Source organism: Suncus etruscus, chromosome 3 (assembly GCF_024139225.1).
Source record: "Suncus etruscus isolate mSunEtr1 chromosome 3, mSunEtr1.pri.cur, whole genome shotgun sequence".
NCBI lineage: Eukaryota > Metazoa > Chordata > Mammalia > Eulipotyphla > Soricidae > Suncus > Suncus etruscus.
In genome coordinates, this window is record NC_064850.1 from 105,914,220 (window position 1) to 105,933,321 (window position 19,102).

At 34.1% G+C, this 19,102-nt stretch overlaps 1 protein-coding gene across 1 annotated transcript in view; it reads left to right on the forward strand.

The window, feature by feature from the left end:
• The window catches only part of PDGFC (platelet derived growth factor C), a 218,649-nt gene that overhangs the window by 153,908 nt on the left and 45,639 nt on the right, over nucleotides 1-19,102 (forward strand). Inside the window, exon 3 of the mRNA XM_049769629.1 lies at nucleotides 6,639-6,819. Coding sequence (XP_049625586.1) covers nucleotides 6,639-6,819 — 181 coding nt within the window. The remainder of the gene's footprint in view (nucleotides 1-6,638; nucleotides 6,820-19,102) is intronic.

The following is a 19,102-nucleotide window of genomic DNA, read 5'->3' on the forward strand; positions in this document are numbered from 1 at the left end:
TTTGTCTACAATACCAGACTTGTTTGTTAAACATAAAAGAACATAAATCCTCCTTGAGTCCCCAGGGGTATGTTAGAGAAAGGGAGTGATCATTATAAACCACTTAGCACTATATGCTCTGTATCAGGTTGCCGTGAGAAAGTGATGTTTGATTGGCTCATAAAATAGGTTTAGTAAATCCTTTAAATACTGATGTAAGCAATTGTACTCATTGGAAATTAATACCTGAGTGTATATTATAAGGATTACTGTGTCTTCAGACAGTCACCTGGTCATACACGAATTCTAGATTTAAAGATGATTACATTTGAGATTTCACTTTTATATGTGAATCTTGCTTGGTTCTCTCCTCTCTCTCAGTATATATGTATTTATATATATACTAATATACATATATATGTACATATATAATATATATGTATATTAGTATATATATATAAGTCTTAGGGAGCTATAGCCTAGATTTCTTTTAACATTGTTTATTCTTGTTGTGTTCTTCTGAATATTTCCAAAAATGTTATCAAATAATTTTTGCTATAGAATACTAATCCAATAATTTCTTAAAAACAAAAAAACAAAAAACAAAAAACTTTAGTAGATGGCATTATATCAGAAAACAGCAATGTTCTTTTCCAGCTGTACCCACTACCAGTGTAACATTCCCTCCATCATTGTGTCCAGGTTCCCACTCTTTCTCTGATTTTGCCCCTTGGCAGGTATGAATGATTTATTCAGTGTTGTTTGTTCTGACTAATAGATAATGAAATTTTCAAAATAGTTTTTAATTGTGAAAATTGTCATATCTCTCAGTGGGGTCATTATGTCATTGTTTGCCCGTCTACTGGGCAGTATTTTACTAGTTGAGCATTCTGTTTTTGGTTTTATTTGTTTAGATTAGGTGGATTCAATAATTTCAAATCTAATTTGGTGCATTCCTACTGGGATGCCTCAATCAAGTATAAAGAGAAATGTGAATTCAATAACTGTTTCATTTTATGTTTTGTTTCTATCTCCCAGATTACAAAACAGCAATTAAGCATGAGAATAACTTCCTGGTTGAGATAGATAGGATCATTTTGCATATTCTTAAATATGATTTATGTAAAAAAAATTGGTGCTTTTGTAACTGTATTCCTTAACAGTGATTTTTTTATTTGATTACAATGGGAAAATAAGCCTAAATAATGATTTTATTAATACTTTAAATGACATAGGCATCTAAAGAAATATTAAAAATGCCTATAAAAACTAATTATTAAATATTTGATGAAAATATGTTAATTGTTTAAAAAATCATAAAAGCCTTATTTACTACCAAACTATTAGTAGCATATAAGTTCTACTCTTTTTAAGCAAACAATACTTTTAAATATATCTATTTATTTATTCTCCACAAATGCAAAACTTTTTTTTATTAAGTTACTGTGATATACAAAGTTGCTCATAATTTCAGGCAGATAGTATCCCCATACCAATCCCATAACCAGTGTCAATTTTGCTCACCAATTTCCCTAGGACTCCTCTCACCCTCTTACTTGCCTTCCTTACAAGTATATTTTTAATTTTTTCAAAACTCTATGTCAAAAGCATATGATAAATATATGAGTCAGAATTGTATAGCACTAAGAATTAATTATAGGCTAACTTAAATTCAAAAAAATGTTTATGGAGCGTGTCTATTTTTTCTTAATGATATCAAGTTTAGTTGAAAATCTCCAGTTTTAGGATAAAAGTAATAATATACTTGGTCATTCTTCTGTTATTTGCAGGAAACTTTTTATATTCAGGCTATGTTAGATAGGTCAAATTTTAGATTTATTTATTCTTTAATAAATTCTTCACATTTGTTTCCAGTTATTTTCTGTGGTGACAGATTCCTTTCAAATATATATAATTTATATTATATATATTGCTTACAAATCAGATAAACACACAATAATGTTTCCTTTTTAGCAGAAATAAACGGCAAATTATATCAGCAAAATAGTGTGAATGGTTCATTTTAGGTTTCTTGAATGTGTTATTCTTTTCTCTCTAGATGCTTTCTCTAGAAGAATCTAATGGCTATTTTGAAAATGGTTTCAAAAATAATTTGAAGCTATAGCCAATTACTTCGTAATTGTCAACTTTTTGGGCTTTCACTGTCTTTGATCTTTGGCATTTACTTTGCACTATTGACCCATCCCTCATGTCTCTAGTGAATATTCTCTCTCCCCTTCTTTCTATACCAGCACACATGAAGATCTTTTTTTCTTGCTTCCCCAACTGCTCTTTTTCATTAAAAAAAATCCTTCCTCTCACATTTAAAATGCTGTGTGATTTCCTTGCATTCTATAAATATTTAATAATTCTCATTCCACCTTACCACCTCATTCAAATTTCCATGTTGATGCATTGTGTTCTAGTCTATGTTGTATGAAACAAACTCAGATGCCTAAATAGAACATAAGATGTAAATAAGACATATAGGTTCTTAAGTAATAATAAAAAGAAGATAGGTATTTTTACAAAATGAAAGAATATGCCTCATCTAACACTATTGCCACTTGACCCCGATCTCAATTTTATGAGTGAATGAAAGCCCAATTTTCATTTCTTCATTTGACAAAAGCTCACATCATATATAATGTATGACCAGTATGTTTTCATCCAAAGTAGGACATTAAGTGGTACTCCTGGAACTAAACCCAGATCTAGAGATTTGAGTCTTTATGAAGTCACACTAAGCTTAATGATGGTTTAGGTTATGTTTTTTTTTCTGGGAGTTGTTTTGTGGTTTTATTTTTTGTTAGGGGGCCACAATTGACAATGATCAGGGTTACTTCTCACTCTGTACACAGAAATCATTGATAGTGGGTTTAGAGGACCACATGGAATGCTGGGGTCAAACTAGAGTTGACCATGTACAAAGCAAGTGTTCTGCCCACTGTACTATTGCTCCAGCCTCCAAAATTGCTTTTGAAGAATGTCAGAAGTCTAGACATTTTCTGTGAAATTCCAGTCTTTAAAATGCTGCCTTGTTTATATAGAACCTTTTGAATCTGTGCTTTCATTTTTTCTTTTTTTTCATTTTTCTTTTCCTCTCTATTCACAACTAATCATGCCTAACTCCTTTCTGTTCTTACATCTGTATTCTACTCCTCCCTACCATGCATTTCCATTTCCCTCCTTTCACCTCTGGTCACTTAGTACTATTTGACAGTCCAAATGTTTCTCTGTAAACTGACCCTAATCTCATTGTATAGAATTACTCTTTCTTTTCCAGTCTTCTACAGATTGTCTTACATATTTTTACTTGAGCACTCATCAAAGGATTTTTGGGCTTTTGAATGCAAAGAAACTGTAGTTTCATTTTTGTACTTTTAAAATCAAGTTTAGTACTTTGTACCAAATCAGTGCTTCTTAAACAAGTCAGTGCTTCCTAAATAACTGTAGAATGGTTGCCTATGCCTGAAATCGGGCTCTTTTCAAACCAGCAGTGGTGATAACCTACATAGAGAGGTTTGCCTCCTAAGCACAGAAAACTAGATACTCCATGAATAGAGTCTTTGTTTCCCATGTAAACAATCTTGATATAAAAGCTGCCCTTTGATTTAACATTTCAACTTCCATTTAACATGATCGGCTTTTATAACCATGATATCTGAAATAACTCACGTTCAGCTGTACTTAAGTCCTCCCCCCATCTGCACCTGTTCTTCCTACCAGATCCCGTCAGATCTATAGCAAAACTGCTGGGATGGCTACACTGTCTGGCTTATAGATTTGTAATTTATAACCTTGAACTTGTCACACATTATAACTGAAATAGTCTCTCTACCCTTTGAATTGGACTTTTCTTATTTATTGCCTTCAGATTCCCAAGAGTATATTAAAAAGCATGTGTGGGAGGTGGAGAAGTGGGATGACGCAAGATAGAAATGAGCCCCTGACCTTTATTGGGGGGAGCTGTGCGCCAGCAGGACTTTAGGCACCACACATGTGCAGCCTGGTTTCCTTTATCCCAGCTATTTGCAATTTAAGACCTAAGAAGAGGAGATCGCAACATACTTGAGAGATTTTGATACTTCATGACATTGAAGATTTTTAAAAGTATCACTGGTTCATTACGTATTTGCTTCTTTTTCAGTGTATTTTCATCTGTGAAATTTGACACTGCACATATATGTCATAATTGATTTCTAGGTATCTGACTTGTGTCTTCTTTCAAGGGCAGGCTTCTAAACAATGCTCCTAGGACCCAAGGACTCAATGCTAGGACTTAGATATGTAGAATTACACTGAGCCTGTAGTACCAGAGACTAACAGAAAAAAGTACACAAAAAAGTATACACAATTGTTAAAATATAAATTGACCTGCATGTATGATATATAAAGCTAAAACAATGTTACATGTGTCAGATTTCTTATGTTTAAATAATATTTACTGATAACAAACAACATGTATAGAACTGACAGGAATGCATGTTCATAAATGCATACATGCCTGATTGCACTATAAATATAAAATGAGGACTCAGATGTTTGCATCACTCTGCAGACTATAGCTACTGCTGCTATAGAACCTACACATTTGTTTTTTGCACTGGTACAGGAAGGGAGGGTTTTTTTTAATTAATACTTTGTAAAATTCCATATGAAGGAACATCAAAAAACAGATTTGACAATTGAATGTGAAAATAATATTTGGGGTCCAGAGTGATAGTGCAGTGATAGGGTGTTTGCCTTGCACACAACTGGCCCAGGATGGATCTCGGTTCAATCCCTGGCTTCCCATATGGTCTTCCAAGTTAGGAGCTATTTCTGAGAGCATAGCGAGGAGTAACCCCTGAGCATCACCGGGTATGGCCCAAACCCCCTCCCCCCTAAAAAAAAGAAAAGAATATTTGTCTTCAAGTTGAAATAAACAGTAGCAGATATTGTGCCATTTGCATAACCATTCAGAAAACTCTGAAAGATATGGAAGCAGTGGGAAAAATACTCAGTTAGGGAGCTTGCAATTGTTAGGCATTCATGGACTTTGCCCAAGGTATATTATTTTTTCTGGGGGGAATCATGGCTCTACCAGGGATCTTCAAACTTTTTAAACAGGGGGCCAGTTCACTGTCCTTCAGACTGTTGGAGGGCCAGATTATAGTAAAAACAAAAATTATGAACAAATGTCTATGCATACTGCATATATCTTATTTAGAAGTGAAGAAACAATATGGAAATAAATACAATATGTGGTCCGTGGGCCATAGTTTGAAGACCCCTGCGAAATGGCCAGAATTTTAGTACCATGGCCTAAAGTACTTTAGTGTTGATAAGTTCCTGTCATGTTGGGGATAACCCTGGCAACAATCAGCAGTAATCAGAGTGCTTTTCTTCTGAAGACTAACTTAACAGTGCTTAGGGACCTTCAGGATTGCACCTTTGATGTTCAAAGGGTCATTTGCTGCCAGATTTTGAACCAGGGTTGGCCAAAAACAAGTCATGCATGTTAGCCACAAAGTACTGAACTCTGTTGGGGTATTTTTTTAGTGTCTTTCTTCACCACCATTATTGAGAAACTTAAAATACTTCTAAAATTTTCAAAACATAGTCCTCTCAGGCACTCCTGCTCTTATAGCACTGATCTAAATCTTCCAAACCAAAATCAGCAATTTTTTTTGTTTGTTTTTGGGCCACACCCGGTGACACTGAGGGGTTACTCCTGGCTATGCGCTCAGAAATTGTCCCTGGCTTGAAGGACCCTATGGGACACCGGAGATTGAACTATGATCTTAGACTAGCATGGGCTTAGGCAGATGCCTTATGTTCTGCACCACTGATCTGTCCCCAAAATATCATGTTTTTAAAAAAATCAGGTCTTCCCTATTTTTAAGTGCAGTGTAAAATAGAAAAATGCACAAGCTAATGTCATCCTTCATTTAACAACTGAGAAGATGGCTATTTATCTTGATTTAGTTGATTGTGATTTTTTTTCGTGACTGTTTAGAGGGTCCAAACCCTGTGGTGCTCAGGAGTTACTACTGAGTGTGCATTCAGGAATCAATTCTGGCTGCGTTTGGGTGACTCTATGAGATGTGGAGTCTGAACCTGGGTTGGCCACTGCAAGATGAAAGTCCTACCATTGTACTATCACTCTAGGTCCCCTTTTAGTTGATTTTTTTTTTGGGGGGGGGAATAAAAGAAAACTGTTTATTGAAAGAGAAAGGTGAAAATGAACAGAGAACAGACAGAAAGATCTCACAGAGAGAGAAAAACATAGAGTGAAATGGGGGTTATAAAACATGAATTTAGAACATCTAGGATGGGGAACCAAGGAGGAAATTAAAGTGGCAATGCATGAGTTGAAGTCAGATATGAAGCGCTCATCAAAATGTTCAAGTTTCTAAATGGCCTTCAGTGAATTTGGAGGCCATCAACTATAAACTTTAAAGGCACCTATTTCTTTGATTGGGAATGCAGTTTTCAGTAGCCTCCTCTGGGCAATATTGATTATATTTATCCATTCTGTGTGAGATGAACTCACAGCTGTGGTCACTAGATGCATTGCATTCATGAACCTAGATTTTGAATTGCCAAAACAGTAGATCCTGACTATATATATATATATATTTTTGTTTTGTTTTGTTTTCTTTGTTTCTTGACAGGTATGATTTTGTTGAAGTGGAGGAACCCAGTGATGGAACTGTATTAGGGCGCTGGTGTGGTTCTAGTGGCGTTCCAGGAAGACAGATTTCTAAAGGAAATCAAATCAGGATCAGATTCGTATCTGATGAATATTTTCCTTCTGAACCGGGGTTTTGCATTCACTACAGTGTTGTCACACCAGTAAGTACTGTTTCGAGATTTGCTTCTTTAGTAGTTGTTTACATTGGCCTCCATTTCAAAGAGGAAAATTGGGAAACACATACACGTGTGCATGTGTGCGCAAGTATTTGTTTTTCTTGGAAATTTTTCGACAGATGTCAATGTAATTATCATAAAAATGGAAAAAAAGAACATATAAATGTTGCCTTTATAGATTACCATGTGAAGTATCTATCACTTTATGAAACAAAATGCTTGATCATCTAGAAAATTGGCACAAATTCCTCACCTTTTCACCTTCTTTGCCTCTCGCAAGTCCAACATTGTATTATCTAGTATTTCAGTTGAAGGAAATTGCATGCTATTTTAATTTGAGAACTTATTGCACCCTTAGTTGAAATCACCATAAAAGTTTGCACTGCATGAGTTTTTCTCAAGTTTCAGTCATATTAAATAAAATAATATATATGTATATTTTGGTTTATCACATTTTCAATGACCCTTTCCTATGTAATACTCTTATTCTTATGATTCTCTTAATGTTTCTTTTTAGAAGTGAATTAAGTGATGCTTATTTAATACTTGGGGCTAATAGTTTTCTGCATATATATTATGTATATATATAACATACATATTAGAATGAACATATTCAAAAATGATAGAAATTTAGAAAAACATCAACAGAGTTTATTATTAATGCTATTCTGGGGAACATGAAGATGGGGGTTTGAGTCACACCCAGGGCTTACTCAGGGCTTAGTCATGGCTTACTCCTGTCTATGCATTTAGGACTCAGTCCGGTTAGTCTTGGAAAGAAATATGGAAAACCCAATTTGGCCTCTGCAATGCAAACATCCTACCACTGTAGGCTCCTCATGAATTTATTTTTAAAAAATTATTTTCTTTATGTCCTTTGTTCATCTCTTATAGAATAACTAATTTCCTTTCAGATTAGTTTATGTAGTCTTTGACATGCCTACCAGAAATTTGCTTTTTACATTAGTTCTTAATGGTAAAATCTGTAAGTCTTTAAAAATGTTTACTGTTTTTCTTTTATATATTTTCTGGAGAGAAGCAAACTTACTAATATTAATTCTTTTTAAATAAAAGTATAGCAAACCATAAATTTAGTAGTTCTTTAAATATTTCTACTATCTTACTATTTATTTTGCTTAAACAATATCCATGACAGTTTGTGCACAGTGAGAAGGTTTGAGATTCACACTGGAATTTAAGAACTATGTCATTCTGGGTGCCAGATAATAGTGTAGGGATTAAAGCACTTTCCTTGCATGCAGCTGTTCCCAGTTTGATCCCCAACACCATATGGTTTCTAATCATCACCAGTAGTGACCCCCAAACACAGAGTCAGGAATAGCCCCCATGCAGCATAAAGTGTGGCTCAAGTCTTCCCCTCCCAAAAAACAAATCTCTGTTCTGTTTAGTTAGAATTAAAAAATTAGATATATTCATACCTGACTCCTTTCTGTGTGTATGAAAGTTTTAACATGTAAGCCTAAACCCTTGCTATTTTATTCCTACTTATAGTAAGTCAGATGTGGTTATAAGCTGATGCCCTATAGTATACTTCTGAAATATGGTCAGTAATGTCACTATATAAAATGACATAAAAATGTGTCTTTACAGCATTGAATGTGTCCCTTACAGCATATAAAAAATGTGTCCCTTACAATCTGTAATTCATCAGGTCAATAAATACATTGGTAATAGCCTGGTGTGACTTTATGACCGATGTGTTTGCTTTTATAAGGTATGAAATTGCAAGCAGCTGTCTAGTAATTTCTAAGGTAAATTTGATAAATATGGAATTATTAAATAGTTTAATATATTACCTTTGGGGGGCTCGAGGACACACTCAGTGACACTCAGGAGTTACTCCTGGCTATGTGCTCAGAAATCACTCTTGGCTTGAGGCGACCATATGGGACACTGGGGGATCGAAATGCAGTCTGTCCTAGGTTAGCACATGCAAGGCAAGCACCCTATTGCTTGTGCCACCACTACAGTATATATATATATATATATATATATATATATATATATATATATATATATATATATATATATAATTTTGTAGTGCTAAACAGAAATATCTCTCTTTGGTTGTCCAATCTCAAGTGTGAAAAATATTACTTAGCAACTAGTACAGTGAAACAAGTAATATTTTGGATACAGCTTAGAAAAGCATGATGAAAAATTTAAGTTTAAATTGGTAATTTATTCTTTCAGTAACCTTGAAATCATTTACAGGTACAATTCAAGTTTAGCTAACGCTAAGATAGGTGCTGTAAATTTATGTTGGCACTTAATTGGTTCCTTAATTATATAATATGTCTTTTTCCGTTCAATTATAGAATATATTTTATGAGTTTAGATTCTGAACATTCTTTCATAAATTTCTCACAAATAATTCAAAAACAATTCAAAGTGACAGCTATTTTTATAAGTGTATTATTTAATAGCTATAGGAGACATTTTAAAGAAGCAGATTATATTTTGATGCACTGATTTTTACTTCAGATAAACCCACTTTGAATTGTTTGACATATTTTTACAGTATCTCGCTTCGTAGAATTATTAGTTTAATTTTTTTTCATCTAGGATAGCTGTGGGAGCCCAAGCTGCACTTCTCAGCTCAGCAATTCCCAATTGTTGTTTACATTTTATTATCACATCTAATATTTTAAATATTTAAATATGAATATTTTCTTAATTTTATATGTATATTTTTATCTCATGTTTAAGGTAAAGAAAACTGCTGTCATATAAAATGTCACCATTCTATCTAGTAGCAAAATTTAGTGTTTATAAAAATGTGTGTAAGTATATAGTCATGTTACAGAATAAAACAAAAATTTTACATATGTTTATATCCATATACATATATAACAACATAAAGAGTTGTCCTTTTCCTGATTTTTTTATTCAGTGATTTGATTGAACCAAGTTGTTGAATTATATGAAACATGTAATGCTAGGGACTGGAGAAATAGTAAAGTGGGTTAGGCACTTGCCTTGCATGTAGCCAACTTGGATTTGATCCCCATAACTCCATATCATCCCCCCAGCCCACAAGGAGTGAGTGACTGTTGAGCAGAGTCAGAAGTAAGCCCTGAGCACAACTGATTCTGACTCTGCCCCCCAAAATATGTAAAGGTAAAAAGACAGGAAATGTCTATCAGTCCCAGGAACACAGTAGACTTAAATAATAGTTAAATACTGACTTGGTCATGTTCAGACAGTATGCTAAACTTATACTTTCATGTTACATATAAAATGCTTAAATATATTTTGGCCATTAAATCAGTTTCATGATACTTCTGAAAAGTTACTCAACATTCTGTTATAACTACCACTCAACCTTTTAATTAAAAAAAGGCCCTATTGGGACCAGGGTGGAGAAAGTCTTTGCCTTCCAGTTTAATTCCTGGCACCCCAGTTGATCCCCTGAGCACTGTCTGGAGTAGTTCCTAAATGCAGAGTCAGGTGCAGCCTGAGCATTGCTGGGTGCGACTTAAAAACAAATAAAAATGTACAAAAAGAAAGGCCCTACACTTGTTACCAGCTATCTGAAATTTACTGTAATTCAAACCAGTAACTGCATCAGAGAGTCTTGAAGTGAATTTCAAATCACCAGTCATCATATCAAAATAAAATGCATTTTAAAATGACTGTAATTGGCTGAATTTTAAATATGAACTTTGGTAGGCTGAGAATTGACAGTTTAGCAGCTTTAGGAGTGTTGATTCCTTTCTATGAATATGTATTCTCGCAGCTTTCATTTTTGTGATTTGCATTTGCTTAGACAATTCTTTTCTGCCATTTCTTATTCTCCATTTCTTCTTTTCTTCCCTGAAATCTTACTCATTGTACTCTCAAAAACTGTCCACAGTAGAGCAAGATTTGATGAAGTGGGAAAAAAGTTGACAAGTGCTTCTGCTTTTAAGCCTTGCAGAATGTTATAAATTACACTTTATATTTCTAAATGACATCCCTCCTCCACACCCCCACTAACACTTAGGAACTGGACAGTAATCCATCAATTTTATCTCTGTATCAATGAATGAATGCCTAAGGGAAGAAAGTTTGTCTTTTTGAGATCACACTTAAAAGTTCTTGTGGCATTTGCTTTGGGGCAAGTGCCCCTCCAAATTCTGGATCATCTCTTTTTTCCTTTTTTTTCTGGGCAGGGAGAAACTTCAGAATTAGCACACCCTTTTCCTGGAGGCAAAGGTGTTGCTGACAACCAACCCAGCACTGCAATATAAAATCTGGCCAACCATTGGCCACCATGGTTTCTTCACTTTGCTAGGATAAAAATGATACTTACCACAATTCCTTAGCAGACTACTAGCTTTCCCCTTTGAGGTTTGTTACTGAGTACCAAAGCGATGCCAGAAACAAGGGTATTTCAGTACTCCAAATACCCTAAGTGTATTTCAGTACTGTTCAGTATTTCATTAATCTAGGCAGTCCCCGGGATACTTCACAAACTTGTGTAGATTCCCTTTGCATTTACTCTCGTCCCTAAATTCATTACTATTGTACCACATCATGATTCAACAAATGGGAACTGGAGCCTCAGAAATGATGAAGCTCCTAGTCCTGATCTATTTCTGGGCTATATTCCAAGGAGCATTCTTGTCCTACTTAAGGAATTGTATTGTTGGTTTTTTTTTTTCTTTGATTTTCTTTTTATTTATTTGCTTGTTTTCAACAAGAGTAGAATATCCATACTAAAGAAATTAGTTCAAACTTCTCAATGATTGCTATTGGGTTCTATAATCATCCCCACCTGTTTTTAGTAATTAAACTAAAGAATGCCATGCATCTTTTACATAGGGGAAAAATGAGTGTAATGATTTTTTTATTTATGGAAAATTACAGAGAAAATATATTAATATTGACATTTTATAAGCGAGTAAGATACACTAAGGCTTTCTTGGGTAGTCTAAGTGGATAGTTGATTCTGGTCAGCTTTTAAGATTCTGTGGTTTTGTCTGCCATGTGTGCATATGATAAAGTTAGAGACAGTTTTTATCTCACATATTTCCATTAAAAATTACATTCATGGGGCCGGTGAGGTGGCACTAGAGGTAAGGTGTCTGCCTTGCAAGCGCTAGCTAAGGAAGGACCGCAGTTCGACCCCCCATCCCATATGCTCCCCCAAGCCAGGGGCGATTTCTGAGCACTTAGCCAGGATTAACCCCTGAGCATCAAATGGGTGGGCACCCCCAAAAAATTTACATTCACTTTTGTAAGATGATTAACTATTCTTTCATCAACTAATGAATGACATAGCAAATAAATATGAGTTTGCTTATTATTTTGAATAGAATCATGCTGATTTATTTTCTAATAAACTTTAAGTGTTATATATTGTTAAACTTTGTAATAACATTGCATACTTTGGATTATTCTGACTTTACTATATTTTTCTTAATTTTCAAGAACCTTAGAATAAAACCTAAGAAGCATTGTTATTAAATTTGTCTGCAGTTATATTTAGTTATGTAATTCTTTAATTTAGTTTTAAAATCATACTTACTACATAAATTTAAAATTTTATCATTTAATGCCAGTTTTTAAAACATGAAAAATATACATAATTTATTACTTGATCATGTCCTATTAATAAATAGGTAAAAACATGCAGATTGATGTCAAATGATAAATATTCAGCATTTTCATTGTGCATAAGGAGTTAATAATGCCAGATTTTTTTTTCCTTCATGCTAAAAGAAAGAGAGGGGGGAAAAGGGTTTGGTAGATTAGCAGTGAGAGATTGTTTGGGAAGAAATGAAGCAAAACTGAAATAAAACAGTGCAAGCTTGTTTCTGTTTGGAGCCCACACACATTGAGAGCACAGCACACATTTCACGAAGACCTCTTAGAAAGAAAAGAAAATTTCTTGTTTAATTTTAGATAAATTTATAATAAATTATGTATGTTTTACTCTGTGTATTCTAGAATAAGCACCATTATTTTAAAATGTTAAAAAAATGTTTTCTTCTAGTATCAAAAGCTTTTCTAAAAGGTTTTATTGAAAAACGTCAGACTTATACATTTTTATCAGACAAGTACTTCATAAATACACACCTGAATTGAAAAGTAAATATACAAGCTCAAATTTGAATGTTTTTGGTTTATTCCTTACATACAAAGTCATTCTTTAGTGTAATTCTGTTTGTTATATACATATAAAAATGGTAATGAAATTTGAAGTGTTTCTTTTTTCTACCCCCAGACTGCCTCACATTTCAGAAATAATTAAACTCCCACTGCTTTTTCACATTTTTTTGATATTGTGATTTTAGAGAATTTTAATCTAGGTTTTCTAATCGCAAGTAATACCAAAAGTTTCTACAATTTATTTACTCTCATTTTCTGTTTAATGAATGAATTCATGTAGATGAAACAAAATGGATGGTGTCACCACCATGCCCTTGCGTCCCTAGATTTTATCCTTTCCTCAACCTTTGTTTTATGGCCAGCAAAAGTGTGGAGTCATAAATGAACACAATTCCCCCAGTGAAACTCATTTTCTTTGAAATTGATCCCTGATGTGTTGTTATTTTTATTGTGCTACTTTTTGCTTTTATGATATGTAAAACCAATAGCACTTGTTCAAATAACATTATTCCTGTCAATAAAAATATTTCCAGAAATTTAAACGACCCTAGAAAGCAGTAGATGCATAGTGTAGTCATGTACATTCTGACTCTGTTTCCCTAATAGCAACTTTGTAAATGATTTGTTCAGAGTTCATTTGGTTGCAGGCAATGCCCGCTGTTAGAATGGTGTACGGTTTCCAGGGGGAAGGTTTCGGACACTTGATGCCTGAGGTGCCATTAAGGAATGCATGACTGATTGCCAAAGTAGTTATTAATTATGCAGGATACAGAGAACAAAGCAGCTCAGTGAATATTGAAGTTGGAGGGGGAAGAGAGGGTATTTTTTTTCCTTTCCCTTCTGGCATATGCCAATAAGTTATTTCACTGTTAATGTCATGTAAAGAAAGGTCTTAACTTAAGGCCAAATTGGCTTTTCTGTTCAAGTTAAGAAAATTCCACTCAACTGTAAGCAAAGCATCAGTTCATTGGTTCACTTTCTTAGGAAAAAAATAATTCCACCCAACTCTAAGCAAGGCCTCTGTTTGTTAGTACACTTTCTCTCTCATTTCTCCCAATATGAGATGGAATTAAATTTATTTTTAATTTCATCTTTTTTTCTTTTAACAAGATACAGCATTCTATATTGCTGTATTGACCTGATTTTCATCAGTGAAAGCCTAGGTGCAACATTTCAAAATAATTGGATATGAAGGAGATTTGCACCACACCCAACACTGCGTAGGTCTTAGACACTGTTCTTTGGTCACTCCTGGGAATACTTGTAGTTCTGGGAATCAAATTTGGTTCAATGTCATGCAAGACAAACACCTTAAACCCTATAGATCTTTCTAATCTCTCAAAATAATTTTTAATTTAATCAGAGATTAAGAGAAAAGCTCACTATTTGAGTTTTTATAGTGATTGTCTCCAGCCCAGATTCAGATAGTTTTTGAATGATTAGATTTTGGTTTTAGGTTTTTTTGGGGGGGTTGTTTTTTTGTTTTTATTTTTTTTTATATTGGGGCACATCCTGCAATGCTCAGGGGTTACTTCTGGCTCTACACTCAGGCATCACTGCTAACAGTGCTCCAGCAAGCACCTTGGATCAAAACCAGATCCATTGCATACAAGGTAAATACCCTATCTGCTACTGCTTTCCTATTGTCCCGGCCCTAAAATGGTTAGCTTTTTATCTGAAAATGTATAGTACTTGCATTTTCAGGGAATCTTGAGGTAATAGTTTATTTTTACACAAAGGTTATTGTCTAATTGCTATAATACTTTACTTGACTAAGGCTATTTAATATACTCTACTAAGCAACTTCTATCCCACGGATACAGTACACTCTTTCCCATGAAGAACATGGTTTCTTATATTTCTACTGATTCCTTTTGTTCCGGTAAATTCCTTCTATCTAAGAAGGAATTTCACAGATGTGTGATTTGTAGTTAGAAATAAAAAGGCAGTTAAGTCCTAATGGAGAGATGGTTAGCAGCAGACAGAAAAGATATTGTTAAAGATTTTAGATTTGAATGCCTGAGCTTGATTGATTTGTATTTCATATATAAATCATAAATATTGAAAAATTTAGTACTTGGGGCCTGAAAGATTATATAGGGGGTAAGCTCCTTATTGTCCACAGAGGACCAATCCAGATTTGATTACAAGAACCACAAGTGTTTCTTCTAGCACCAGCAGTAGCAACTCCTGTAAACAGTGTCAAGAGTAAGCTCTGAGCACTGCCCTATGTAGCTCAGCCACCTGCCACTTTTTTTTTATTATTAACAAGCTAAGGATTAGTGTCAGAATCTCAAATTTAACAAGTGAGTTTTTCTAAAAAGTTTGGTACAATTTAACATGATTACAAACACTTTTTTTTTAACTTCCCTATTCCATCCATTTTCCTATTCTGTCAATAGTAATTAAAGACTGTTAGACTATTTTACTGTAAGAATTTGAAGATCTATATGAAATGTCCCTCGGTTTCTATGAAATTAACCTTATATGTGAGAAAAAAACTTACATTTTAATATATAGATTGGAACTATTTTCATATAAGTGGTGTGCGCTACTTTTTTAAGAAACAGTCAAGTTGAGGTCAGATAATCTGCTCTTAGTATTAAACCAAGCAAGCTAATTAATATCCTGAGTGTAAATTGATTACAAATGTGATATCAAATATATTATAAAATCACCTCTAAGCTAGTTAGCATTCACATGATTGGACTTCAGACTCCGATTCTTTTGAAATATGAATTGAACCATTATCATTTTCTGCAGTCTGTTAAAATTTAGAGATTTTGATTTAATATATAATACTAAATTTGGGGAAGAAATTACTCTAAACCATAAACTGAGCAGAACACATACAGTTTGACTACAAGATATTGGTTGGAGATGCTTTGCAGTCATACAAGCATGAATAATTTATGAAAAATAATGAAAATACTGTGTGCATATTTAATAGCTCCCATACATTTGTGTTCCTTTATTTTTAGAGTTGCAAAAAGTGAGACTTTCTCATAGGATTAAATGATAGATTTCCATTTTTATTACATATATTATCATATCAGCTATTGTAAGCCATCTATTTAAGCCTAGATCAGTCTTACTGACTTTGCATTTGTTAGACAGGAAGAGGGGCTACATATCAGCTTACCTTTTATTTTAGGTTAGTGCTAGAATGTCAGATCATTCTCAAATGGCATCATTCCAGCTTTGAGACATGTTTCTTGATAACTCTTTTCTTTTATATTATGATATTATTTAGTAAAGAAAAGAATGCTCCAATTTCCAAGAATGACAATACCCTCCTCTTTATGTTTCATGGTAATTTTTGTAAGAATTGCATTTATGTATCATAATAAAAGGCAAATAATTCTCTTTGATTCATTATTGAAAGAGAAAACCTCACTTTACTGTGCAAAATCTTGTTCTGCTTCTTGGAAGCAAGCCTATAGATTTCTTTAAACTGAAACTTTTCAAAGTTTCCATCATGAAACCTATCTTCTTTGCTCCTTTTTTATTCTTTTGTATTTAAGAATATTCTATGAACAATGTAGATGGTCTAGTTTTTTTGTGCTGTCTTTTGCCATAACCACACATGTAGAATCACCCAACACCCTTCTGTGACTTCCTTATTTTATTAAGCTGAGATTGGATAGATTACAGCAGGTAGTGTTCTTCTCTTGCATGTGGCCATCTGAATTCAGTCCCTTACATCCCTGGTGTTCCCCCTGCCAGGAATGATTCTGAGTCAGTCCTGAATAACACTAGGTATGATCCAAAAAAAAAAAAAAAAAAAAAAAAACAAGCAGAAAAAAAGAAGCAAAGTCATCAAGTGATCCTGTCTCAACAGGTATGCTATAACCTTGGCCATGATTTCTTTTTCACTTTGTTTAGTTTTATGTGTGCATAATCCCAAACCATTCTTCAATGAATCCTCTCAAAAGATACACGTATAATAGTGCCATCTTCTAGTTGAAATGTCTGCTGAAGCTAGGGATTGGCTCCAGTTTTCACTTGGTTTTCCTGAGACCCTCCATAGAACTGTTAACCTGGGGTTGCCATCCTTTTTCGTTATTCTGAAATTTTCCTTTGTCCTTGTTGCATTAGATTCCTTGTTTGAAAAATCCTTTCTCTTCTTCCTTCTGTTTGCTTCCTTGTTTGGGCAAGAATTTAACCTGCACTCAAATCCCACTCCACTAAGTTTTATATGGAGGAGGAGATCAAGAGTCAGAAATCAAAGAATTAATTCACTTCTCATAAAAATTTATTAACCAATTATACACTCAAGTTTAAATAAACAGAACTGTCAGAACTTGGGTTGGCCATGTAAACCTGAATACATTACAATCTGTGTTTGCAGTGGGTAAAGTAGTGGCTGACTACTTTTGCTGTATCATTTCTGTATCATTTCAACCCATGTCTTTCCTAAGGGTCTAATGTAAGTAAGCTACAATTCTATGAATATAGTTAGTGTTGAGGGGGAAAAATATGAGATTCTCAGCTTTAAGAAAAAAAATGTGCTGAACTTCCTCCATACTTGCATATTTAGAATACAATCACTGCTTCCATTACTTGAGCTTCTGAATCTGTAAATCGTTGCTTATATTTGGACTGTGTTGTCCTACATTTGAGGAATGTCTGTGCTGATGAAAATCAATAATGTATTGGAAACCTAGGAACATTAAAATTGGAGCATTGTGGAGGCCCCAGGACTACCAGAGTCACCCAAATCACTCTGACTCCCAGAGTTCAAGGAACAGAACATCTATTGAACTATGGGCCAGCCCTATGGGCTGAGAATCACCATAGGCTTTAACCCTGACAGCAACACTTTGGAAAACCTCCCCTACCCTTTAAATAGAATAATAAAATCAGTTTTTGATATTTTACCTAAATTGTCATATTTAGATGGACAATTATCACATCACTTGTAATAATATGAACCTAATTTTGAAGGGTAGGTGGAAGATGCTTTGGACCAACTCAGTGGTGTTGAGGCTCTGTCTCAGGGCCCTCTCCGGTTAGTGCTTCGGGAATGGAATGAATGGTGATGTGGATTAAATTTGGGTTGGCCTCATGCCAGGCATGAGAGCCTTTACCTCTGTACTATCTCTCTGGTGTTAATTCTGAGTTAATACATGCTATAAACTTTAAGTTTTATAGTCATTGAGTCTTAGAACAAAACTTGAAGGCAAGTGACAAGAGTATCTGATGAGGATAATTTTTGAAAGTGTATTCTTAGCCTATTTTGGAAACAAAGTGTTTCATGACATCAACTTGCAGTTAACAGGAAAAAGAAAGTGAAGGTATTGAAATAAGTGCTAGACTTTGTAATAGGGGTTTTTATATTATTGAGTCCCCATACTACAATAATGTCACCATTTTACAAATGAAAAGTCAGAGAAGATGATGACAGACTTACTTAGAAGTGAAGATATTAATTAATGTTTTCCTAATTTTATTTAAAGTCATCCTGTTCTCATACAGGTTTGTAAGCTATAGTAGGAAGATCAGGCTATTTAAAAATATATATATAGAAAAAAGGCATTTTTAAAAAGTTTCATCATTTTAATAGTGTCATCATAAGATACACAGTTATAAATTTGTTCATAATTGAGTTTCAGTCATACAATATTCTAACACCCATCCCTCATCAGTGTCACCAATGTCTCCAATCTCCAATATTATCCTCTACTGACTTCCCTGATGTTTTTCTCTTTTCCCTCACCTTTTGCTTTTTTCCTTTTTCACAAAAAGCAAGATTAATACTTTCTCTTGGCATCTTTATTTTTTGGTTGAAATATCCCAGTTTTTTTAATTTTGTCGGTGAGGATTCATGAGTACATAACAGACTTTGAGAAGTTGGTGAAGTAAATAAAAATTTACTGTCCTCTTTTTGACATTAGTGATGGTGGCAGTCAACACCTTTAAAGAACAAAGCAGAACAAGAGAGATAGTCAAGGGTTATTGTGTTTGCTTGCATATGACCAAGTTTGGGTCTATCCCTGGCAAAGCATATGGACCTGTGAACACTACGAGGAGTTACCTCTGAGCCAGAAATAATCCCTGATCAACACAGAGAGTGCCGCCCCTCAAATAAATAAAAAGTAAGATAGATTTCCTTCCGAAGTAATTTAAAAACTAGATAGTAAATTTTAAG